At 36.8% G+C, this 26,991-nt stretch overlaps 1 protein-coding gene across 1 annotated transcript in view; it reads left to right on the top strand.

The window, feature by feature from the left end:
* LOC118201809 (receptor-type tyrosine-protein phosphatase mu-like) overlaps positions 1-26,991 on the top strand; it is a 213,955-nt gene that overhangs the window by 74,371 nt on the left and 112,593 nt on the right. The window contains exons 16-23 of the mRNA XM_085812574.1: positions 4,433-4,509; positions 4,613-4,841; positions 9,752-9,957; positions 12,382-12,493; positions 14,740-14,952; positions 18,332-18,454; positions 20,006-20,247; positions 25,456-25,525. Of these exons, the coding sequence (XP_085668700.1) occupies positions 4,433-4,509; positions 4,613-4,841; positions 9,752-9,957; positions 12,382-12,493; positions 14,740-14,952; positions 18,332-18,454; positions 20,006-20,247; positions 25,456-25,525 (1,272 nt within the window). The remainder of the gene's footprint in view (positions 1-4,432; positions 4,510-4,612; positions 4,842-9,751; positions 9,958-12,381; positions 12,494-14,739; positions 14,953-18,331; positions 18,455-20,005; positions 20,248-25,455; positions 25,526-26,991) is intronic.

Raw genomic sequence — 26,991 nt, 5'->3', positions numbered from 1 at the left:
GTTGTCAATGTTCACAGATAAGCAACACTGCGTCAAATAACCGCAGAAGTCAATGTGGGACGTACGAGGGACGTGTCCGATAGGACAGTGCGGCGAAATTTGTTTTTTTTCGAAATTTGTTTTGGGCTATGCCAGCAGAAGACCGACTCCAGTGCCTTTACTGACAGCACGACATCGCCTGCAGCGACTCTCGTGGGCTCGTGAGCATATCGGTTGGTCCCTAAACGAATGAAAAACCGTGGCTTGGTCAGATGAGTCATGATTTCAGTTGGTAAGAGCTGATGGTAGGGTTCGAGTGTGGCGCAGACCCCACGAAGCCATGGACCCGAGTTGTCAACAAGGCACTGTTTAAGCTGGTGGTGGTTCCATAATGGTCTGGGCTGTTTTACATGGCATGGACTCGGTCCTCTGGTGCAACGGAACCGATCATTGACTGGAAATGGATACCTTCAGCTACTTCGAGATCACTTACAGCCATTCATGGAGTTCACGTACTCAAACAACGAAGGGATTTTTATGGATGACAATGCGCCATGTCACCGGGCCACAATTGTTCGCGATGGGTTAGAAGAACATTCTGGACAATTCCAGCGAATGATCTGGCCACCTAAATAGCCCGACATAAATCCCATCGAACATTTATGGGAGATCATCGAGAGGTCAGTTCGTGCCCAAAACCATGCACCGTCAACACTTTCACAATTATGAACGTCTATGGAGGCAGCATGGCTCAATACTCCTGCAGGGGACTTCCAACGACTTGTTGAGTCCATGCCACGTCGAGTTGCTGCACTTCGCCAGGCAAAAGGAGGACCGACAAAATATTAGGAGGTATCCCATGACTTTTGTCACTTCAGTGTATGTTAAAAACAATAGTGAGATGATCTTGATACGACATAATAAATTTGTATTTTCAATCTGGCTGCGACTGGGAATCGGTAAGATGGACCTAACAACAGGAATTACATTCAGAAAAATTCATAAGTTTCAGAATTTACAGATTCTTTAAAATACCGTTTTGGTTTTCCTGGCAGAGCTCACAAAGGTGGATGTACAGTTCAATATCATTACGTGCAACGTTTTTGTATTTGGTTTGAAAGTTCTTTAAATATTCTGTCGCGTCGTCCGTGTGCAGTACTCAAATGAGTTTTCGTGAAATACAGGAAATAACTCGGGGTCAGTAATGTAATACTGAATAGTACTGACGCTTTCCTTAAACAGGATAAATGAATGTAATACGGGGACCGGAAAGTAATGTCGTTTCTGCGCATGTCGACAACAGCATGCTAAGGGCAGAAATGGAAGCAAATCCAAGTCAAACACTCTTAACCAACCTTGGTCGACCCTCCAAGAACATTTAAAGCAGAATGGTGTTGGTGTTGGTGTTGGTGTATTTAATTATGGCAAAGCACACGAGGGCTATCTGCCTAAGGGGAGGGACGCCTTTCGTGGAGGACTTTCTAAGGGAAACTGGCTCGTATACACGTTACACATGGAGAAAACCACGAAAACGCCCGTGCAGCCAGCCCGTTCGCGGGATTCGAACCTCGGACCAAACTACCAGTGTTCAGCAACTTTACCGCTCGGGCCGCTTAAAGCAGAATGGAAAAATAAGCAAAGCAAGTGTTTCAGTCCCCTATAATCTGTCCCAAGAGAACAAAGCCAACCGATCCATCCCATGCAACGTATTGCTTCAACGGCACCCTACAGAACCGTCTTTTGATCATTTGATTACTGGAGATGAAAAATGTGTTCTATATGATAATCCAAAACGCAAAAGGCAGTTTTAATAGGTGTTACAAAGGGTTTACATCTCCAAGGGGCGCTTTTATGTCTTTGGGAGTATTCGCGGGATTGTTCATTTTGAATAGCTGAAACCTGGAAAAACTGTTAATGTAGAACTTTACTGTGAACAATTGGATCTAGTGAACCAATCTTTAATCGAAAAATATCTGGCGATTGTCAACGGAAAAGACGTCATTCTGCAACACGACAATGCAAGTTCGAACTGTGCAAGACGAACGCTGGAAAAATATAATGAATTGGGGTGGGAGGCACTGCCTCACCCACCCTATTCCCCCGATATCGCACCCTCGAAATTCCATTTATTCCGATCCCTACAACATTTTCTTAGTGACAAAAAAATGTGAAAATTTCGATGATGTCCAAAATGCCATCTCGAGATATTTGACTCAAAAACCAATTGATTTTTATCGGTCTGGGATTGACATCTGCATACTAGATGGCAAAAGGTTGCTGATAACGAGGGTGATTATATTATTGATTAAAAATAAAAACTTTTTTAAAATGTATTCGTTTGAATTTAATGTAAGAAAGCGACAATTACTTTCCAGTTCCCCTATTACTTTTATTTCCCACAAACATTAACATCGCAGAAATGCCGCGGCCAGTAGTCTCGTGGTTCCAATCGTTTTGGCCTTTTTACGTCATTTATTGACTTCTGATAAATAGTTTGTTTCTTCGAAACGAAATCGGAAATGTATTTCGTACTTTCGTGGTTTGTCAGTTAGCATTCTATAGAATGTCTAGGAAGTGTATGAAATATGAATAGTTTCATACATTGCGGGCTAGGTTTAAGCATTCTATAGAATGCCGGGTTTTAAACTTTATCAAAACAAAAGTATTCTATATGAGTTTTTAACAAAACTTATATACAATACTTTTGTTTAGTACTACGTTACTATTAAGTATTGTATATGAGTTTTTAAAAAACTCATATACAATACTTAATTTATCCAATATATCGCGGCGAAATAATTTATGTTATGAACGCTTTTAGGATGTGTATTATTCGAGTAATAATATTTAAATTTTTAAATAAAAAAAGCAATATAAATTTATTTTTCTTGGTGTTTAAATTATAGCAGGTTTCGTTTTCTTTCTTTCCAAGTACACTTTGTTTTGCAAAACTGGAAAAAAAAAATTACCATATACAGAGGCTGTTCACACATTTTTTAGACGATGTATATTGTATTCACAAAACTAAGTTACATAAAATTCTTGTGTTTTAAATGTTCTATTTCACATCCCTTATTCTGCGTTATCTTTCGAAACCGCAATTTCCAGGATAATAATGCCTTTTGAAGTGGCAGAAGAGGTATTCTATCCCATTCCTCCTGAACAGCTTTCCAGAGTCCTGTTAGGGTTTTGGGACAACGTTCGGATAATGCAGTTTTTAAAAGTCCGAAAGCACAAAATTCCATCGGTGACACATCGGGAGATTTAGTAGGGATATCAGTGAAGGTTATGGCTTCGATACCAGTTTTTTGTGTTCCATTTCTTTTAGCAAATTTACAGTGGATTTTGATGTGTCACTGCTAGATTTGTCCTGATGGAGTCTCACAAATGGGTGGCACTGTGGGTAAAGCAATGGTATTTCATTCAGAAACATTGGCGATAAAATATGTTCCTGATAGTATTTGGAGTTAATCTTGACATTTTTTTTTTGCACTCTCTTTATTTTTAAATTGTCATTATAAGAAAAACCAGCAACAATCATGAATCCCTTAGAAAAACTTTCTTTCGATTCTTTGAACCATGTACTTAAATTTTTTCTCCCCTTTCATGATAATAAACGGCTCTTTTTTTGTTACAGTCATTTAAATACACCCATGCTTCATCTATTGTGACAATTGTTTTCCATTTTTCTTTGGATAAGTGTTTCTCATATAGAATTCTGAAGCCTGTCCTGCGATGAGCGATATGCTTTGGAAGAAGACGATGCACATTGCGTTTTTTTCGCTTTCTTAAGATTTAAGTCAACGTTTATCATTTTGTTTACAGTGGACACCGAGCATTTTAATGCTTTTGCAACTGTCCTTTGACTACGGGGATTTTCTTTTAACATTAAACAACGTACCTTTGCAATAGTCGAAGATGTCCGTTTTTTCCTTGGATACTTGTTTGGAATTTTTGTCCCCTTTGAGGCTCGAATTTGACGTTTTTTCACTTTCTTGTTGATAATATTACCTATCGACGCTTTAGATATCACAAAACCATGACTCTCACATCGTTTTTGGATAACGGAGTAGGCATATTTCTCTTCTGAAAGAGTGTCAATGTAGCCTTCGAACCACTCCTTTGTTGAATTCGCCATTTTGAATAAAAACAAAACTTTCAAGCCACAGACGTTAATTTTAACTTTTAAAAACATAGTACAATTTCAATTACTTCTTTTGCAGCAAACGATGGTTTATTACCGCTTACCGAAATCGTCTAAACAATGTGCGAACAGCCTCTGTAAACCAGCTAAATTATCCATAACTCGGTGCTTACTGATTTATCACAAGTGCTTGTTGATGCTTAATTATAATTTGCCGTCAAAATGGCACTTCGTTTCGCTTTATTAACAATAAAATATCGGTTTATTAACTAGCAGAAATTTAATTATTGTCTCTTTTTCTTTCTTAAGTTTCGACTGCAGATGGCATTCCCCAGGAATTTCTGCCAGAAAAGATATCTGAAAGTACCGTGACGCTTACTTGGACGGTAAGTTCTACATTGTTCCATTAGATCTTTTTATTGATGCAACTTGTCTTTGCGAATTATTAACCTCAAATTAAAATACGAAAAAACACTTTTGTGCTCTTAGCAACCAACAGAAGCTTTCTTACACTGTCCGTTGACCGGATATCGCTTGATTTATCATCCAGAATCTGCAGAAACAGTGTTAGGAATAAGAGACATCGGAAGCGATAAGACCAATGCAGAGGTGGAAGATCTATCTCCTAACACTGTGTATGTCGTTCACCTATACCCAATCACATCCATAGACATGTCTAAGTACTTCGCCGAACTCATATTCCGGACTTCAGAAACAGGTAAATTATTTTTAATCAGCTGCTTATGATTTACAAACCAGACTTTTTTAATGTCCATCTTAGCAATATCATTTTATTTCCCTGTGCTGGAATCCGTAATAGATTTTTCTTGCTCATTCTATGAATGATATTAATTTTAAAATAAAATTTTGAATTTCCACTTTTAATGGCAACGGCTTTGTAGATTATGTGAATATTTATATAATCATGTAGATATCGCTATAGTAACGATGCAATTTCTCAGGAATATATATATACATATATATATGTAATAATAAAATTCCATAGTCAAGAATTCACTTAAAATTCTAACTGTATGTTCTTTTCATTTTTAATGGCAAAGTTCTCTTATTTGAAAGTACGTGGAATTAAATCCACAGCCCCGTAGTCAAGTTGTTTTTCCCGCCTTTTCTACACGTACAGTTATAGAATGTTCTGGAAATATTTAAAAGGAGCTGGATTGGCTGACGTCATTTCTTGGAAGCTCCGCCTTTCCAGAGGCTATAAAAGGACTCGCAAAGGAATATCGGAGGCTTTTTCTTAAATGTCACGATGCAGTAAACTTCATACAAAAAGTTATTAGTAATTGTTTTTATTTACTCCGGATATCTGATTTTGTAACTGCTATTTCTCCTGAATAATAATAAATGGATCCTGCTTTTTAAACTTATCGTCTGATAATTTAAGCTACGACTACATCTATGATTCTTCACCAATCTATTTATTCGGGACAAAAGCTGGTACATCACAAATATATATATATATATATGTAAGATAAAATTATATGAATCAGAATTATAATATAATTATAAACATTAATTCTTCCTCTCTATTCTAAAATCGTAATAACTTCTCTGCATTACGTCATTTCTAGATCACTCTATGGCCCGCGCAACTCTGATGACGTAATAATTAAGAACTGAAACTGCCTTTGTAAACCAAAACTTTCCTCTTCGCCGTGCTTCCGTCCTTCATAACTACGCACTTCAGCTTTTGCTCTCTACTGTGCTAAGATGTAATTTCGCTGGCTTGCTTTCTATCTCAACAATATCAAAAATGTAAATCTTCTGTGGAAAGGCACGACTAGAAGCCAAGTGATTGTGGCCACAAATATCAGTTGCCAATAAAAATGGAATTAAAACTGCCTCGACTGCCAAGTTCTTTAGATATTACCATGTTAGCATTACTAGCATACTACGCAATCAAATTCTTCTTCAATATGGGTCTAATCACGCATCTACAGTGTTCCGTCTTTCCTTGTGCTATATATATATATGCATATATATATATATTGATGGTGCTGATTATAATAAAAAAAGACATACAGAAGTGACCCTGATAACAGATAGATAACAGACAAAAATATCTTTAATTCAAACAGAGCATCAATATACAGGGTGAGCCGAAAGTAAGTTAACATTTGAAAATTCAGGTAGAGTTGACTGTAAAGTACCCCTTGTATTATCATGAAGTTGTTGTTTAGTTTTTCGCCAAGTTGTTGTATCATTTATGGTAACCTGAGTAGTTGAACGTTATGGAAACCCTATTATGACGTAATCTTTTGCATTATTCTGGGAAATTTTGAATCATGGGATGTTTTGCAAAGGCTTTTGTGGTGTGTGTTGCTTAGGAAATACATTGCTTGTTTCATTGTTTAGACGGTACAATAGCTGAATGTAGTAGAATTAATCTGAAGTTTCTGTACGGTTTGGAACGAAAGGGGAAAAGTGCATTAATTGAGTGAATTAATTGTGTAAATGAAGATTTACTTAGTAGCCATGGTCCGAAACTACGTAGTATATTTTTGACTCTTGTGAATTTCTGTGACGACGCGGATATACGGATTGTAGTTCAGATAATTTTAGGGAGTTTTTGGATGCTGTTAAGGAATTTTGTGTGCCACAGACTGAAGACGAACGAATTTCTAAGTAAGGTAAGGGGATTTTTGCTTTGTGTATAACAGGTTTTTCCTTTTTTGTGTTATTTTATTGTTTGGTTTAAAATGTAGCTTACTGAGATTATGTATTTTTTATTTGCATCTACTGTAGAATTGGGTGCTCCCTTGACTTTTTAAGTGAGAATATATCGATGTGTACACAGACAAACTCAAGGGAGTGGGTAAAGCATAGTTTGTGCAATTCGGGGATTTTTTTCTAAGTGAAAATACGTCGATGTGTACAAAGATAAAGTCAAAGGAGTGCACAATGTCCTTTTTGTGCAATTCGAGGATTTTTTTTAATGAAAATAGGTCGATGTGTACATGGATACCGAGTTTGCGCAGTTCTTTGACTTGTTATTTTGGCATGCGTAGCGGCAATTCTTTCGCCAAAAATCGCCGCTACACAGGCTAAAATAGCAAGTCAAAGCATTGCACAAACTCGGTATCCATGTACCGCCAAAAATCGCCAAGGGGTACCCTATAATATACTTTTACCGAAAATTCAATAATTCATTGAATAATGTGGATACAGAGGTAAAAACTGACATACGTGCTTGGAATGTCATGGGGTTATATTGAAAGCAAAATAAATTGCTTAAAACGGCCAACAGATGGCGCTTCATGGAACAAAAGCAGTAATTAGCATAACAACTGATTTTTAGCAAAGACTATGTTCTTTATAACAAATGTTCAACATGTTGGCCGTCATTCATGAACAATACGTATAGTCGAGGGACAGTATTATGAACAGCATAGTACGGCATATCTATAGGAAGGTGAGAAATTGCTGTCGGGTGCTATCTTTTACCATCCCTAATGAGGTCAGATGATCTCGGTAGACTTGCGATTCCAGGTAACCCCACAATTAATAATCACATGGATTGAGATCTGGGGACCTGAGAGGCCAAGCATGACGAAAGTGGCGACTGAGCACACGATTCTCACTATACGATGTGTTCAAGAGATCTTTCACACGTGTAGGTGTATGGAGTGGAGCGCCATCTTGCATAAAAGTCAGATTCCAACAGGTGTTTATCAGCCAGACTAGGGATGATGCGATTCTGTAACATGTCAGCGTACCTCGCACCCGTTACACTGACAGTTTGAATAATAGAACACGCATTTCTTCAAAGAAAAAAGGTGTGATCAGGACTAATGTGATAAAACCACTTCACACCGTGATCAACACCCAGAGGCGAGGATAGAAAATTGACAAAGTCATGTAGGGACTGATTTCCTCTCTCACTGCAGCTCATTTCATACATGATTCTCATACTGACATTTTACTGCCCACCGCCATATGTTGGCCTTTTTTTTTTTCAATTTTTGTTTCTTTCAATAAAAGCCCCATGTCATTTCAAGCATGTGTGTCAATTTTTATTTCTCTATCTATACTATTCCGTGAATTATTGGATTTTCAAATCTTAACGGACTTTTGAGTCATCCTGTATACAACTAAATGCTGCAGCAATACCATACACAAAATTTCAAATTTATAGAGCTAATCGGTTTTCCGTTATGCGAGATACGAGATACATACATACTTACTTGCGGACTTTACAAAAATCCCCTTGAATTCATTTTAAACTCATTTTACAATACGTTTTGGAAAAAAAGAGTGTGCCCGTACGTCACGCAAAAAAAAAAAAAAAAAGTCCATTTGGATTTGGGAACGGTGAAAAGGGATATTTCCGTTAAAATATGACACCCAAAATGTTTCGAAATTACAATACTTCTTTTGCTTGGTACTAGGAATTAAAAATAGAAAATTCTTGCTTATTCATCATAAGAAGAAATTAAGTTTAAAAAAAAATACAAAAAAAACTTTATAAAAAAGTATGAACGTAGTTTGCTAATTATAAAAAATATGAACGTAACGTAGAATGTACTTTTGAAGTTACAGCTTTTAATGCAATAAGTCTTGTTGTCTTCTTAACAAAATAAATGTCACAAATCACATGAAAAACAAACACCCTTTAGCTGAAGAAACTTACAGTTAAAAGCAAAAAAATAGTTTAAGAATAATAACTTATTCAGTTTTTTAGTAAGTGGGAAACTTAATTATCTAATCTCATCTCTGTTTACATGTCTTAGTTACTTAATTATTAAGTGCTTTACCTCCTTAATTTTCATTCTTTACTTTTATTCAGACTTATTTCTGGTTTTGTGCTTTAAGATAATTAAAAGGTATTTTCTCCCTCCTTTCTGCATGCCTTCGTAGTGTAACGATTAGCACACTCGGCGCGTATGCGAGAGTTCCAGGTTCGAGTCCTGGCGACGGCATTACTCAATTTTCACGTCTCCAGCATAAAAAATCCTAATAATTCTACAGTGGCGCCCGAACTAAAAGGTGGTGGATGATGATTCTTCACCACCAGGATTTGGCGACTGAGTTCCCTAAATCCTGATCGCTCTTTACAGAAAAAAGGAGTATATAAAGTATTTTCTCCCTCCTTTCTGCATGCCTTCGTGGTGTAACAGTAGTGCACTCGGCGCGTATTCAAGAGGTCCAGGTTCGAGTCCCGGCCAGGGTATTGCAGATTTTTAATGTACTCCTGCTGCAAAATAGCATAATGACTCTACAGCGGCACCCGAAATAAAAGGTGGTGGATGATGATGCTTCACCACCAGAACTGGACGACTGGGTCCCCTAATCCCCAGTCGCCCTTTAAAAGGCGGAGTATATAAGGCATTTTCCCCCTCCTTTCAGCATGCCTTCATGGTATAATGGTTAGCACACTGGGCGAGTATTCAAGAGGTCCAGGTTCCAGTACCGGCGAAGGCATAGCTCATTTTTCGTGTTTCCTGCTTCAAAAAAAAAAAAAAAAAAAGAAATCTTATGGTGACTATACACAATACGAAACGAATACCTAGCTTTCTTAGGTACTATATATGTATTACAACTCATGTATATGTTACTAAAACTCAATATAAAAATAATGTTCTCAGTTACCGTGCTTTATATTTCTAGTCCCTGGACCAGTATCTGATTTGGAATGTCAAGCAATTGACGGTCAACCTAACCTACTTCTCGTTTCATGGGAGGCCCCTTCGGAAGTGAATGGCGCAATTAAGGGCTATATCATCACCTACACTCTGATGGACAGAGGTCAGTGCGGTGTGTCAGGAGATTCTGATGATTCAGGGATGAGACAGATGCAGTCGGATGATACAGAGGTAAAGTATTCAAAGAATTACTTGCTTGTCTAAAGAATAATTTCGGGCAGAAAGTATATATAAGACACTTTGGTACTTTTTCGTTTCGCCGATGCAAATCTCGCCAAGCAGACTTTATTGGCGACAACACAGGGTATACACATAAAACACGTTAACAATTGTTAGTTCAAAGGATTTTTTAATTTTGAAGACATAAACATTTTAATATCGTTAGAAATTTTGTAAAAAGACAATAAATTTGTAAAACGAAATTAATTTAAGAATTTACAATGCTTTCATAGTACAGCATCCTGGAGTTGGCTACTTTCAAGTCTTGAAGAGCCAGTTTCCCTTAGAAAGTCCTCCACGAAGGCATCCCTCCCTTTGGGCAGATAGCCCTAGTGTGCTTTGCCATAATTAAATAAACCAAACCAAACCAAGTCTTGCAGATTTCTTTGCTCGTGATGAAGAGGACCTGTACCCTCCTACCCTCGAAATAGGTTGACTTATTGACTAAATCTACGGCAAACAGAAGGTTTTGCTAATTTTATGTTATGCCAGTTTTTTTTTTTCTGTGACCCTTGCTTCGTTACATGCTCATTCCAACTAGAGGTTTACGTAAATGTTATGGCAAGCGGGTAATTTAGTGTTAGGAATGTAAAATCCATTGAAAGCACGGTGAAATTCATCTCGAGTGCTCATGTCCAGGTAGAGAAGCCGTTTGCCGGGTAGGAATTTAGAACTACCGAGGCTTTGACAGAGTTCGATAAATGTTTAAAGGTTAGCTTGTACCCTCCCGGCTCAAGGTGTCTGGCAATTTGCTTTTTAATCATGTCTTAACGTTAGCGTGTCAGTAAACAGCTATTGTTAGCTGTCTCTAAGTAATAGTATGCAGGGTTATCCAAATTAAACTTCCCCAATTCAGAGGCCTGTGCAGAGTGTTGTATGGGTCATAATGTGATGAAATTTTAAAAACAGACACTTCAGATCATGGGCTCGAGATTTATTAAACAAACAAAAAAAAAAAATAGTACAAGACGTTGCCGATAGGTGGCGCTGCAGATCAACAAGACATTCTACAGATGTTCTGTACATGTGTCGTGGTTCTCCACAACTCTTTCCATTCGTAAAGCAGTGTGTTCCACAGCGGAACGCAGTAAGTCCACATTAATTCCACAAACATGTCGAATAATTGCGTCTTTCAGATGTGTCAAGGTTGCTGGGTGATCTCGGTAGACCCGATCCTTTAAGAATCCCCATAGCCAAAAGTCGCACGGCGTGAGATCAGGCGAGCGGGGAGGCCAAGCTGTAGGGAAACAGCGGCTGATCACACGTGCATCGCTAAAAGTTGCCCGTAACACCTGTTGAACGCCACGAAGAATATAGAGAGGTGCACCATCCTGCATAAATATCGTGTCCTGGAGGCGGCCACGTTGTTGCAGTTCAGGGATCAAAAACGTTGTCAACATGTCCTGATACCGTTTTCCTGTGACTGAGTAGGTTTTGACTATTGGAGTCACTTCTTCAAAAAATAATGCCCAATGACGAATGTTGCAGTGAAACCGCACCATACAGTAACCTTTGGAGGGTTCAAGGGGCGGCAGTTGTGCGTATTCACTTGACCATTCGGGTGAAAATGGGCCTCATCCGTCCAAAGGATGTTCCACGGCCAAGCAGCATCGACTTCCATTCTGGCAAGGAACTGCAACGCGTTCCTGAACTAGTAATGTGCATATTGCGCAATCACGTTGCTGCAATATGCACATTACTTAGGTTTTGAACCCTATTGGAGTCACTTCTTCAAAAAATAATGCCCAATGACGAATGTTGCAGTGAAACCGCACCATACAGTAACCTTTGGAGGGTTCAAGGGCACTTGATGGATTGCACGCGGGTTTTCACTTGCCCAAATGCGGCAGTTGTGCGTATTCACTTGACCATTCGGGTGAAAATGGGCCTCATCCGTCCAAAGGATGTTCCACGGCCAAGCAGCATCGACTTCCATTCTGGCAAAGAACTGCAACGCGTTCCTGAACGAGTAATGTGCATATTGCGCAATCACGTTGCTGCAATATGCACATTACTAGTGTTACAGCGCCACCTATTGGCAACTTGCACTATTTTTTGTGTGTAATAAATCTCGAGCGCACGATCTGAAGTGTCTGTTTTTTAAATTTCATCACATTATGACCCATACAACACTCTGCACAGGCCTCTGAGTTGGGGAAGTTTAAATTTGGATAACCCTGTACTTTATTTATACCTAGTTTTAGTCACATTACTAGTCGTAAGTCAGAGATAGTAAATTTTTTTGTGTGTGTTTGTTTTTACTTTGAATCTTGTCTTGTGTAATAACAGTTAAACACTAACAGAATCTTCTTTAATTAAAATGGTTTGTTTGCTATACTATATCCACTTTCTCACTTTTTCTGAAATTTTGCTCAGGTTACGCTTCAAAATTTATACCCGTACTCAACTTACAACATAACCGTTCAAGCCCGGACGTCGGCTGGAGAAGGTGAAGGCATGTCTGGGACAGCAACCACTTCAGAAGCTGGTAAGTAAGAATTAAAATCTCCTAAATTTGTACATGTTTTTAAGGTCTAAATTTAAAAAAAAAAGTTTAATATTTTTTCTGTGAATGTTAAATTTTAACTAATTTAATTAATAATATAAATAAATAAAATTCATTTAAGAATATAATTAAATAAAACTAATTTAATTGCTGATTTTAGTGCCAGAGATTTAATATTGTCCGTTATACTGAAATGGTTCTTCTCATGTTTTGACCCATGCACCCCTTTAACCCTTTCCGGCACGCTACCTTTTAAAGTCGGAGTTTTGATTAAAAAAAAAAGGTAAGCAATCTAATTAGACCTAGAGGTGTACACAAGTAAAATTTTGTGAATATAGCACTTATCGTTTTAATTCTGGGGGTGTGCGCAAAGTGGGCACACTGATTGAATAGAGCTTCGAAAAGAGCATTGTTGCCAATAAACCGACCGACGAGATACGGAGAAACAAAGAATACAGACTCTCAGTTGTCCTAGATGATCGGTGAGCCCGGTCTGGGCGCACCTAGGGTTCGCCGTTAGATTTTAGGCAAGATTTCGAGGTAAAAATTTAAAACTAATATAGAATAAGGAGATTAGCATACAGCCAAAAAAGTAACATACAAATTTCTTTTAAAACAATTCTATTTATACCCTAAAACAAATCTGGTAGATTTCTTTGAAAAATGAGGGTCTTAAAAGACTAAACATGGGTCAAATATATGGGCTGGTTTGTGTTGAGCTGCCATCTACTATAAATAAATAAAGAAGGTTCAGAGTAACCTATAAATCCTTTTTTATTCAATTTTTCTGTACGTACGGAAGGAAATTTTTAGGTATGTCCAGACCGGACACACTGTGCCGCAAATGGTTAACTTTACCATTTATTTCTCACAGCATACAGGTGTTCCCGCACTTCGGGACAGAGAGACCAATACGTTTGGTCTAAAACGTAGAAAATAAAAATTAGTCACTTAATAACTAACTTAATAAGAATTAAATGTTTCACAGAGGCTAATAATGCGAAGATTAGCCTTTAGAACCTGCGTATGTAGTGAGCTAGATGCGAATACTACAATACGCCTATTATATCAGCAAGAACAAAGTTCTAGCCTAAAAGGCAGACACGAACTGATTGAAAAGCACGCGCGTAGCAGGGCAGCAGGAAGGCTCTCTCCCTCTTGGCTAGAAGCCACCTTTTTAAATACCTTTTACAGTTTGCAACTCATTAGCATAAAAATCCTACTCGCGTTTATTCTGGCCGCAAAATGCAAAATAAGAGAGCCTAGCAAAGTTTAAAATAAAATAAACGTTAGTAAAACTTAAAATCCTTATAATCAGTAATCACAAAAAATTTCGAATTCAAGAACTCTCACTCTGTAATCACAAAAAATCCCTCTGTAATCACAAAAAATCTCTCTGTGATCACAAAAAATCACAAAAAATTTCGAATTGAAGAACTGTATGAGAAACCCTTCTGTTTTTCTCACAAGTATAAATCTGTTTACGATATAATGTTGCGAGGCCCCAACTTGTCAGCAACAGTGGTAGTGACTGCTTTGAACTGTAAATTACACAAACTCGTAAGAAGGGTTTAAATCCCTTTTTATTCCACTTTAGAAATCACAGATGCGTTCACTTGACGCTCACAAACTACGCCGACCCGACGGTTTAACAAAATAGAAAAGTACAACTAAAAATAAATGACAGGATGAATAAATAATGAGATCACTACCTACGAGGCTCTATAATCGTAACTAACTTAACCGCGTTCTAAGATTCAGCGGAGATTCAGCAAACTTACTGGTTAAGAAGTTGAAAGATTCAATGAACTGCCGAGATAGGCATACAGGCCGAAACGCGCGGTTCTTAAATTTCTACCTAGCAACCTTCATGCTCGCGATTCAAGAAGCGCACTTACAATCTCGTTTCCCTTCTATTTAAACTCAATTTACTTCTGCTAAAATTTGAATACTCTGCGCGTTCTACTACAATTTACATACTCTGGCATTGGCAATTCTAGGGGAAAGTAAAGGCTTGACAGGAAAGATAGCTTAAACTTAAAATAAATGTTAGTTAAAATAAATATAAACCCTACAACGAAAATGGAGTCTCATAATTTTATCGTGTTCCTTTTGCATCAATATGACAATATGTTTTGGGACTTATTTTTTTTTTCAGATGTTATCTTATGTTTATTTCTTTTAAATTTAATTTTTATTTATTTATTTATTTATTTTTTTCTGCTAAGCTCCGAACGAACCACCACAGAACATTCATGTCATCTCTGTTACAAGCAGCAGCCTCGAATTTGGTTGGGATCCAGTTCCCTGCGAATCTGCCAATGGCATCGTTATCCATTACGAATACATGGTTGTGAGCGGATATGATATATATCCGACTATTCTGCAACGAGTGAAAAGATCTAGCGAAGAAACGGATAGTCATTTGCTTATAGTAGAAGGTAAAAACAACTTCCTTTTGGTAAACTAATCATTGTGCGTAACTGATTAATGTTTAGCAATTTTTGTTGCATTAATTAATTAGGATATTAATAAACAGAAAAGTAACACAACTCTTATTTTAATGCAAGTATTTAACAGGTAATAGAAACAAGATAATTATGTTCCCACTAGAATTGAAGGGCTTGCAGCGAGAAGTAACCAGCTCCACTTCGGTAAATGTTTTGTTCATGGGTCTTTTTTGTTAGAAAAAAATCGTTCTTTACGTTGGAAAGTAGTAAAAAGCCATTGGAGTAGCCGTAAAAATAATTTTTAAAGAAGACAAACGTTTCAAATATAAGTTAAAAAATTAATTTTTAGTCCAAAGGAGCAATTTGCACAGACGAACTATTAATTTCGTTTTGGCATTTTGCATCGTTACACGTTAAGTGTTGTTTCACTTTTCACATGGTTGCCATCCAATATTATCGCCCTATATTATATTTAAAGAAATTAAATAATGAAGAATCTGCATAAATGTATGCATGTTTCTATCATTGTGATAAAACAACGGTACCTAAAGCCATCAAAATTTGAATAACGTAATCTTCCGTATGGGCATGTGGGAGCCCTGATTTGAATTTGAAGTGTGTTTATTACAGATTTCATATTTTGTAACACTTCAACGATTTTTTGATTAAAAAACTAGACTATTCCAAAGCGAGCCATGGCAACACTGTACGGGGAAAAAAATCTGATGTGTACACCACATGACTTCCTTGTACGGAATGTTAAATTATACGCATTTTTTCTTGCATTTCGTTTAAATGTAATAAATTGAATTAAATCTACTTCGCCGACAGCGCATAAACCACAATAGAATAAATGTATTCTTTAAAATTCACTCTATTTGTTTACCATAGCGGCATTCTGGCGCTACGTTCATTTAACAGTATTATATTCCGTTCATACTATAACTCAGAAAGCACAAAATTTATATCATTTAAAGAATTATCTAATCGTTGCCCCATGTCCTGTTCAAATACTATAATAAAGCTAGAATGATGTATAAAAGAAATTAAGCAAACAAAACACAAAGAAACAGTTTTTCACAGACGATTGAGTATTTATCATTCAATTAATTCAGTTCTCACTTCGCAACAAGGCCAAAATACATAAAAACTTAAAATATCTGTATTCAAAATTATGAAGTAAATCTTAAACACTTATTTCCTGGAAAGAATTCCAGAAAGGATTAAGCATGATTTAATTCGCAATATTAAATGAAGGCGTTATCTTTGTTGTTGCGAAGCTACGTTTCTCTCGATTGGCAACAAATCCACTATTCTGCTGTTTCAAATGTAAACAAGCAATGGCCGCCATCAAAACATTATTAGGCTTAGCTGTACTTAAACGACTTTAAAATTGTTGACAATTCTAAAAATATTCCATACAGATTTACTAAAGGCATAAAAACCTTAACCGGAAGATAAGAACAACATAGTTTAATCATTTTTAAAGCAAAAAATGTACGATTTACAAACATATAAGAGTAAAGAAGAAACTGTGATCACTGAGCCGGGAAACAGAGTGGATATATATATAAATATATTTATATACGTTTGGTGCGGCCGACTGCTACCAAATACGAAGTACACATCTACATGTTATAGTAGTCCTATATACAAAATTTTAACTTTCTGAGGCTATTCGTTTATGCGAGATACGTGTGTACATACGTTCGTACAGACGTCCTTCAGAATTCATTTTAAAGCAGTTTTATAATTGTTTTGGAGGAAAAGAGTCTTTTATTCTGTCCTTACGTACAGATATCACGCAAAAACATCGTTAAATTGCATTGGATAGCGGTCAAAATGGATATTTTCGTTGAAATATGCTGCCTCAAACTTTTCACGATTACAATACTTTCTTTTTACCTCGTACAAGGAAGTACAAAAAATTTTATTTCGGGCGCTCGAGACTGTATGTCGGAAATTCTAAAAATATGTGCATTTTAAAATTTATTTGAGATATTGCTGTTGAGCTGAATTTTATGGTTTGACTACGTTGAAAATGATATTTAATAAATAAAGGTAACACGCAAAACGTTAAAAAACGCCCCTTTGCACGTAATTTAAAATCTGAAACTTTTCAGGTTTTTTTTTTATAATTTTATTTAATTTTCCTAAAATTTAAAAATGTGAGCTGAGCCCTTCTTGCTGCAAGTCCTTCAATTTTCATTTTAGTCTACAGGTGAGGGCGCTATGAACGTTAAAGTCAAGACAGATTACCTGATACATGACATCCTGATACTGCCTTTTTGTGTAGATGGTGCAGAATGTGTGTGTATAAATTTAGAGCTATTTCCGAGCCGTCTAATTAATGTTTAAAGTATAAGGAGTGTTTTTTAATTGTTCCATTTGGTAGTCTTTTTTCTAGAATATTGGTCTACATAGGAATTTTAATGATAAAAAGAGTTTTCGTAAAATTTCTGGGGTTATTAATTTCCATTCCCCTACTTTCCATAGTACATTATTCGTGGTAGTTATGTGCTTAGAGAGAGCTTTTTTTTCGAGACAGAAGTAGTCCACAGGCGAAACGGCGGGAGACTTTGCAGATATATGTTAAAAAGGTATACATGGAATACCTGTGTCAGTTTTCTTTTTTCCAAGGAATACAGTGGTACCTTTTGAAGTATGACTTGTTGCTTTGTTTTTATCAAGTTTTCCTCTTTACCTTCTACCTTTTTTCCTTCTACAAACTGTAAAATTCGGCATAAAACATTCTCTTGTTAGTAAGTTTAGTTGATTTTAGCATTTTTTCCCTCTCTTCTTATTTTTAATTTCCCATTGTAAGAGAATCCTGCGACAATCATAAATCCTTTACCAAGACTTTCTTTGCATTAGCTGAACCAGGTTTGTACATTTCTATTCATTTCAGATAAGAAGTAGACCTTTTTTAGGAGGGTAGTCAATCCATGCTTCATCACGTGCCATAATAAATTGTCATTTATCTCCTGATAAATAGTTGTCATTTCGGGGTTCTACAAACTGTTCTGCGTTGAGCCATATGCCTCGGCCTAAGCAGGTGAAACGCTATGGTTTTTAGCTTTCTGAGGTGTAAATCTTGGTATATTATTTTATTTATTGTAATTAATTACAAAAAATCGAACATAATTGTAATGTTCCTGTTTCTTACTTTACATGTAATTGTTGATGACTACCACATGCATTCATTTCTGATAAATAAAAGGCATTTAATTTTTTTTCTTTAATTAAAGAGTTAACAGTTGTAACGCTTACTCGAAATATTCTTGAATTTGTAATGATTGTACAAACTATTGTATTTTTCAAATTCTAAAAAATCATGTTATTATAATGTGTATGTTCTCCCAAAATAAAGGTCATCAAGTCAAGATTGGGAATTTGAAACCGCACACGTTCTACGGATTCATGGTCCGAGGAGTAACTGCAGCTGGTAGCGGACCTTTATCGGACATTATTTTCCATAAAACGGAGGAATCGGGTAAGTATCATATTAAAGCAAGCAATGGTTGTTGGTTTTAAACGTTTCTTCTGAAATTCTAATGATAGGGATTTTCGGTACTATTCGGTTTTGAGGGCTGTAAAAAATCGCCAAACTATTGTTGATGCCAGTGCTGCCAAATATAATTGCGGCAACCCTAATGCAAGAAGGGAAGTATAATAGTAAATAACTATCTAAGATTGATGTTTTAATTTGGATGAAAGGTTGATTTCATATAATACTTTATTATTATTAAAATTTATATAAAAATTACTAAACATAACTGAATGGATGCCTGCATCGCTATTTCGCTACCGAGTTATCGCTAAAGCCTAATTTCATCTCGTTGGTTGTTCAAACATAATTTTTTATAATGAATGAAACTTTTTCTTTAAAAAAATTTTCAGTAAAGTGCAGAATCGCCCACTTGTTTGTTTGCCGCTTTTTACAAGGGTAAAAACAATTGAATTTTTGTCAGTTTTCTTTTACCTTTTAAGGGAAAATAGGTCGATGTGTACATAGATAAAGTCCAGGGTGGGCGCAGTGCCCTTTTTGTGCAATTCTAGGATTTTTTTTTTTAAGTGAAAATAGGTCGATGTGTACATGGATACCGAGTATGTGCAATTCTTAAAAACGCGTCAAGGGGTGGGTGATTCTGCACTTTACCCAAATTCTATTGCAGACTTTTCTCGCGTATCTCGTGGAGAAAAGAGGTAGAAATGAAAGAAGTAAATTAAATAACTTTTGTTAGCAAATCGCAAACATAAACGTCATAGCTTAACGAAAATTGGAATTTCTTTCCTTTTCGTGTATGGGGTTTTTATAGAAAATAAAAATGTTTTGTATAGGAAAAACTAGTTTATTTTTTATCACATTAAAATTTTTAATTTAGCATTAATTTTTTTAAGCTATCAGTAAAATGGGTTCACGCGAGACTTTCACTTAGGAGTGTAGGTCTTAGCACTTTGGCCTCTCATATTATTTAGGCCCACCAGCGGCCGAGCGGTAAAGTCGCTGAACACTGGTAGTTCGGTCTGAGGTTCGAATCCCGCGAACGGGCTGGCTGCATGGGTGTTTTCGTGGTTTTCCCCATGTGTAACGTGTATACGAGCCAGTTTCCCTTAGAAAGTCCTCCACGAAGGCATCCCTCCCTTTAGGCAGATAGCCCTAATGTGCTTTGCCATAATTAAATACACCACACCACACCTTATATTAGTTACTACAGATTCAAATTCAAGGTGGTCAATGAAATTAAGATACGAATTTTGCCGTGATTTACAATCCTCCTAAATTCCAAAGTCTAAGTTTAAAGCCCTTGTCCTTGAGGATATGATCACTGCGTGAAGTATGAATGAAAATTAGTCACTTAATTTATTTACTAATTTTGCTGCTGCTGATGGCAATGTCACTTTGTTAAAAATGTTAACGTTTTTAAAACGGCGCGGTAAATGATGTTTCGACATTAATTATTTTTATTGAAAGCGTAGCCTTTATATTTTCAAATTTATAATATATTACGTTTCAGATATGATTGAATCAATTTATTTTTAGTTTCAAGCCAACCCCTTTTCCTGGATATAGTATCAGTAGCTTCGGAGAAACTAGGTGTGGCATGGCGCCAGCCAGAATCGCCCAACGGAGAAATTATTCAATACAGAGCTCAAGTCTGGGATCATGAACTTTCACATCTGACAGCAGACATAACTTTCAACGTTACGGAAGACGAAAATGATGAAGGAAAATTTGCAAAGATTATTGAAAATCTGAAACCCGCTAGTGATTACTTTATTAAGGTAAGAGAATCCCAATTTAATGTCATGTTTCTTGTGACTGATCATGTCTCCTGTGCAATAATGGCAGAAAGGAGGGCAAATAGGGATCATAGAGATATTCAAAACCGCATTTTTACGGGATCGGATCAGAACCGTTCGCCCACTGAACCAAATCAGTTCTTTTTAGGACTTATCGCTTACTAACGATAACCTTGATGGAAAACATTGGGAACGAGGAGTAAATCATGAACAGGCAGCTAGGATAGAGCGAAGAGCTCAAAGAATCAAACGAACAGAGTAATCGTTAAACGGTCAGACAGGTTGGAGAGAAGAGCGAAAAGAATCGAACGAGCAGTAGGATCGGAACAAGCGACACCTAACTCCCAGAAGTGATTTTCTTCGGAGTGTAGTTTCAAGATTCCCTAAAACCTCCTTTTTATACAGAATTAACAATAAAATTCTAAAGACTTCTTTTTTTCACAGAGTTGGGAAATGATAAAAAATAAACTCACTTTTAACATTTGAGAATAAACATTTTCTTTTCCTTCTAAGCTGGGAATCAAATAGCACATCTCTGCAGGGTTCACTGTCTCCTTCTTTTCCCTAATGTTCAGGAAACCGATGAGACATTACACGCACCTGAAACAGTTTATAAAGGATGGTGTATTGAGAATACGGCAAAGCACACTAGGGCTATCTTCCTAAGGGAAGAAATGCCTTCGTGGAGGACTTTCTAAAGAAAACTGGCTCGTATACACGTCACACATGGGGAAAACCACGAAAACGCCCATGCAGCCAGCCCGTTCGCGGGATTCGAACCTCGTACCGAACTACCAGTTTTCAGCGATTTTACCTCTCGGTCGCTGGTGGGCCAGCTTATATAGGAAATTAAGCACAACATTTCCCGTGTGCATGTGCATCTTCTGATTGTACTGTTGTAGAGTCATTAGGTTAATTGGAAGCAGAAAAGATGACAAATTTGCAACCGCCTTCACCGGGAATCGAACCACGGACCTCTGGAATACCGGCCCAGCGTGCTACTGTTACACCACGAAGGCACGCTAGGGAAGTGGGAGAAATACCTTATATACTCTCCTTTTTAAAGGGCGGCTAGGGTTTTAGGGGACCTAGTCGTTAAATCCTGGGTGCGGAGAATCATCATCCACAACGCTTTTAGTTCGGGCGCCACTTGTACAGTCATTTGATTAATTGGAAGCAGAAAAGATGAAAAATTTGCAACCGCATTCGCCGGGAATCGAACCACGGCCTCTGGAATACCGTCCCAGCATGCTACTGTTACACCACGAAGGCACGCTAGGGAAGTGGGAGAAATACCTTATACTGTAAGCACAAAGAGCTATGTACAGATTATTTTGGAATATTATATTTACTTTCTGCAATTGATTACACATGTAATTATTATGTGTTACACAGTAATTATCTACCACTAATGCGTATAACCATTTACTGATTGTAACTGTATGCATGAAAAGCTATGTACGGATTGTTTCGAATATTGTATATACTCTCTGCACAGGATTACACACGGCACTTTTCTGTATGTTACTACTCACCATTAATATACTACTATCTATGGATTGTACTGTAAGCACAAATAGCAATATACAGTTTGTATCAAATATTGTATCTACATTTGTTTGCACATGGTACTGTACTATATGTAATTTTGTAATTACTCTCTACAATTGTTTGCACGCGGTACTTTACTATATGTAATTATGTAATACTTACCACTAATATTTATCACTACTTTCTGATTATAATTGTATGGACAAATAGCTTTGTACAGATTGCTTTGAATATTATATCTAATCACTGCACTTGATTATACACGGTTTGTACTAATGTCAGCTTTACTTATCCACTACTATTATACCTAATCAAGTACTTATGTATAATGATCCACCATTACATTATGCAAACATGTTCTGTAACTTCTGAATGCACATTGTAGCACGGAAGTGCAAAGACGTTTATGTATACAAAAATTGTGACTCTTGTAACATTTTAAAGATTTTTTATTCATTCCCGGGTTGAGTAATGGAGTTCTGTTTCCACTGTATGAGCATTATTCTGATAGGTATAACCTTAGGTTGGAAGCCCTTACAGCGTTGATCGGTGATCGGTATCATTTCCATTTGCATAAACCAGTGTGTGTATAAAAAAGGAGCCCTGTTGTCATATTCACATATAAGCATATTAAAGGGCGCCATCGATTCTTCTTAAACAGAGCCATCGAGTTTCAGCTACTGATACACTCTGTGAATTATTGTTAGCAAGCAATCCATGTGATACCAAGGTGGGTACGAAAGCTTCTTTCTGTACATCCAAATGTTTCTTAAAAAAAAAAATGAAAGATTTCAGATTTTAAATTACGCTTCAAGTAGCATTTTTTAAAACTTATCTTAACCTTTAGTTATTAAATATCATATTCTTCGCACTTAAACCACACAAAATTCATTTTAACAGCAATATTAAAAAGAGCACATCTTTAAAATTTCGGATACACAGTCTCGCGTGGTGGAGATAAAAATGGTTCTAGTACAGTGTTGCTATTGCTCACTTTGAAATCGTTGAGTTTCTTAATTAAAAATCCGTTGAAGTTTTACAAAATATGAAATTGATAATAAAACAAACTCCAAATTCCAAATTCGGGCTTCCAAATGCCCACATTCGGGTGGAGGATGACGGTACTCAAAATTGGATGTCTCTAAGCACCATTGTTTTATCACAATGCGAGAAGCATGCATACATTCATGCAGATTCTTCATTATTTAATTTCTTTAAATACAGGGCGGTTATAATTAAAGTGACCCTATTCAGACCCCTGTAGAACCCATTCTGCCTACCGGATTTTGATGAAACTTGGTATATACATTATATGGACTATGGGGAAAAGATTTCTGCAATAAAAAAGAGTTCACATTTTGACCACCAGAGGGCAATTTTCAAAAATTCCTTATGCAAATTAGTCAAACCTATAAAGAGACTTGCAGTCAGAGCCAGAAAATCATTCTGCATGCCTTTGTCATCGCTAACCATGCCTTTACAGCAGAAAGATCACACTTTACTGGTAAAGCTGTTTTTAGTAGCCCCACATTTGAATTTGCAAAAAATTCAAAAATTTTAAGAAAAATTTCCCCGTCAGCTTTTTGTCATAAAAAAACTTTTTTTCCTCTTATTCTTGATATTTAAAACATTTTATTGACATGCATGATATTATTTGGAATAAAATGTTCTGAAAATGACGAATTTTTCAAAAATTTCACTTTATCTTATGTAATTTGTGTTCCACCTGAGCTTCAGTTAGTTTCTTGAAAATCCTACATTAATTTATTTTTATTCGAAGTACGTAACCGAAGACATGTATCCAGGAATTCGTAAACATGCACCCATCATGTCTTCTATCTTTGGCAATACCTACATAATGTGAACAGCTTTCTTGTAAAATGAAAATCCTAAAATCAAAAATAAGAACACGGCTGACAGACAGACATTTGGACGAAACTTTACGAATTGCAACAATGCAGATTAAACCGGATATTGAAGCTTTAATCAAGCTAAAAAAAAAAAAAAATGTCAAATTTCCCACTAAGACTGAAGTAACTACCATCTCCCGCCAGTAATGTTTTTTTTTCCCTTTTTTTTATTGCAAATGCATTTTGTAACACCGTTCTGTAAAATCATTTTTATACGTTTTTTTTTTTCATAGTTAAAAAAAGTTGCAAAACTTTTTTAATTCACTTTCTTTTTGACTTTTTGGAACCAATGTACATATATGCAAATCTGTAACACTATCTCTTCGCTTAGAATCAGCTGCAGTCTTGCAAAACAAACCTCCCTTTTTGACAGACATGTGGCCGACTATTTCTTTTACAGACATATGGCCCACTATTTTTTTGACAGACATGTGCCCCACTATTGTTTTGACAGACATGTGGCCCACTATTGTTTTCACAGACATGTGGCCCACTATTTTTTTCACAGACATGTGGCCCACTATTTTTTGACAGATATGTGGCCCACTTTTGTTTTGACAGACATGTGGCCCACTATTTTTTTGACAGATATGTGGCCCACTATTTTTTTGACAGATATGTAGCCCACTATTGTTTTGACAGACATGTGGCCCACTATTGTTTTCACAGACATGTGGCCCATTATTTGTTTCACAAACATGTGGCCCATTAATTTTTGACAAACATGTGGCCTACTATTTTTTCACAGACATGTGGCCTACTATTTTTTTCACAGACATGTGGCCCACTATTTTTTTCACAGACATGTGGAACACTATTTTTTTCACAGACATGTGGAACACTATTTTTTTCACAGACATGTGGCCCACTATTTTTTTCACAGACATGTGGAACACAATTTTTTTCACAGACATGTGGCCCACTTTTGTTTTGACATACATCTGGCCCACTATTTTTTTGACAGACGTGTGGCCCACTTTTGTTTTGACAGACCATGTGGCCCACTATATTTTTTGACAGATATGTGGCCCACTATTGTTTTGACAGACATGTGGCCCACTATTATTTTCACAGACATGTGGCCCATTATTTGTTTCCCAAACATGTGGCCCACTAATTTTTGACAAACATGTGGCCCACTAATTTTTGACAAACATGTGGCCGACTATTTTTTTCACAGACATGTGGCCCTCTATTTTTTTAACAGACATGTGGAACACTATTTTTTTCACAGACATGTGGCCCACTATTTTTTTTGACAGATATGTGGCCCACTTTTGTTTTGAGAGACATGTGGCCCACTATTTTTTGACAGACATGTGACCCGCTGATCTCAGTTGTGAATTTATTGATGTGACCCTCAGGCGTGAAAGGTTAAAGACCCCTAGTTTAAAAGGATTGTGAAAAGGATCCATGGCGAACTTTTTGCAGATATCGTTTCCTCATGGCCCATATAATTTCGGACCGAACTACCAGTATTCAGGTACTTTACCGCTCGGCCGCTGCTGGGCCTAGTTATTAAGCTTGGTAAGATGTAATTCTACTTTCATTAATTTGTCTACAATCGGCTGGTGCAGTGCATTACGTTCTTGGAATTCAAATCATTTAAGCAGAATTGCGTTATCGTTTGTGTGTTAATTTTCTCCTCATTTTTCTCGCTCATTTTCTGTCAGATAATATATTTTTATATATTTTATTTAAGAAACATTTTATGTTTTCGTACAATTAGATTCAAGCAGCCACCAGGGCCGGATGGGGAGCATTCAGTGATCCTATTCCTGGAAGAACTCTTGACGGAGGTAATTAATTCAGAGCATTTAATCACGAAATGACACAATGACATCAGTTTTTATCAACATATCATATCTGTAAAGTTGCTTGCTGTTGCATTACTTAAAATTAAATCTAGTCTTACATAAATTTCATACATAGTGGCACATCATTTATATTTGGTCAGTGGAGCCAAAATACAGAATGTAAAAATGAATTTTAAATTGAAAAAGGGAAATATTATCAGAAATAATTTTTCCATATTAAGACCTAAAATTTACCTGATTTTACTTTTTATTTATTATTAATACCTTTTTTTAAAAAAAATAAATTGTACAGTTATTAGGATTTTTTTTATATCTACGGAAAGGAGAGAGAAAATACCTTATATATTCTCCCTTTTAAACAGCGACTGGAAATTAAGGCATGTTAGTGCCAAATCCTGGTGGTGACGAACTATCATCCATCACTTTAAAGAATCAATAGGGTTTTTTTAACCACCCAGCCGATGTAGTGGTTAGGAGAGCCTAATTGGGATACCATGTGCCTCGCTTTCGAATACCGAAGAAGGCATGGATGTAAAATTCAGTGTCCCTTCATAGGAGGTAGCGGTGGACGCCTGTCAGCTTCCTCCACAATAAAATGGTCACCACTTCCGGCCTTAGGAGTGGCCACTCTCACTACAGGTAATTACCCACCATTGAGGGGGGAGAAAGGTGTGGTGAAAAATGTGCAGTGCCCTCCCCGTTACTCGAACTCTGGATCTCTCGAATACTCATCGAGTGTTCTTCCAGTCATGCGGAAAGGAGAGAGTAAATACCTTATATGCTCCAGTGAGGTATCTGTAGAAAGAACAGATTATCGAGGATCTAAACGGAAAGCAATAAGAAAAATGGATCTAAATATAATAGGGGGACCGGAAAGTAATGTCGTTTCTGCGCATGTCGAGAACAACATGCTAAGGGCAGAAGTGGAAGCAAATCCATGCCAGACACTCTTAACCAACCTTGGTCGACCATCCAAGAATATTTAAAGCAGAATGGAAAAATAAGCACAGCAGGTGTTCGAGTCCCCTATAATCTGTCCGAAAAGAACAAAGCCAACCTATCTATCACATGCAACGTATTGCTTCAACGGCACCACACAGAACCGTTTTTTGATCCTTTGATGACTGGAGACAAAAAAATAAGTCCTATATGATAATCCAAAACATGAAAGGCAGTTTTAATAGGGGTTGCAAAGGGTTTACATCCCGAAAAGTCTCTTCTGGGTGTTCGGTGGAGTATTCGCGGAATTGTTCATTTCGAATGGCTGAAACCTGGACAAACTGTTAATGCAGACCTTTATTGTGAACCACTGGATGGAGTAAACCAATCTTTAATCGAAAAATATCAATTGTCAACAGAAAAGGCGTCATTCTGCAACAGGACAATGCAAGACCGCACTGTACAAGACATACACTGGAAAAAATGTATGAATTGGGGTGGGAGGTACT

The sequence above is a fragment of the Stegodyphus dumicola genome, chromosome 3 (assembly GCF_044657685.1).
Source record: "Stegodyphus dumicola isolate Sdum_Otavi_A_Nest chromosome 3, ASM4465768v1".
Lineage (NCBI taxonomy): Eukaryota > Metazoa > Arthropoda > Arachnida > Araneae > Eresidae > Stegodyphus > Stegodyphus dumicola.
This window is presented reverse-complemented; position numbering and strand designations above follow the sequence as displayed.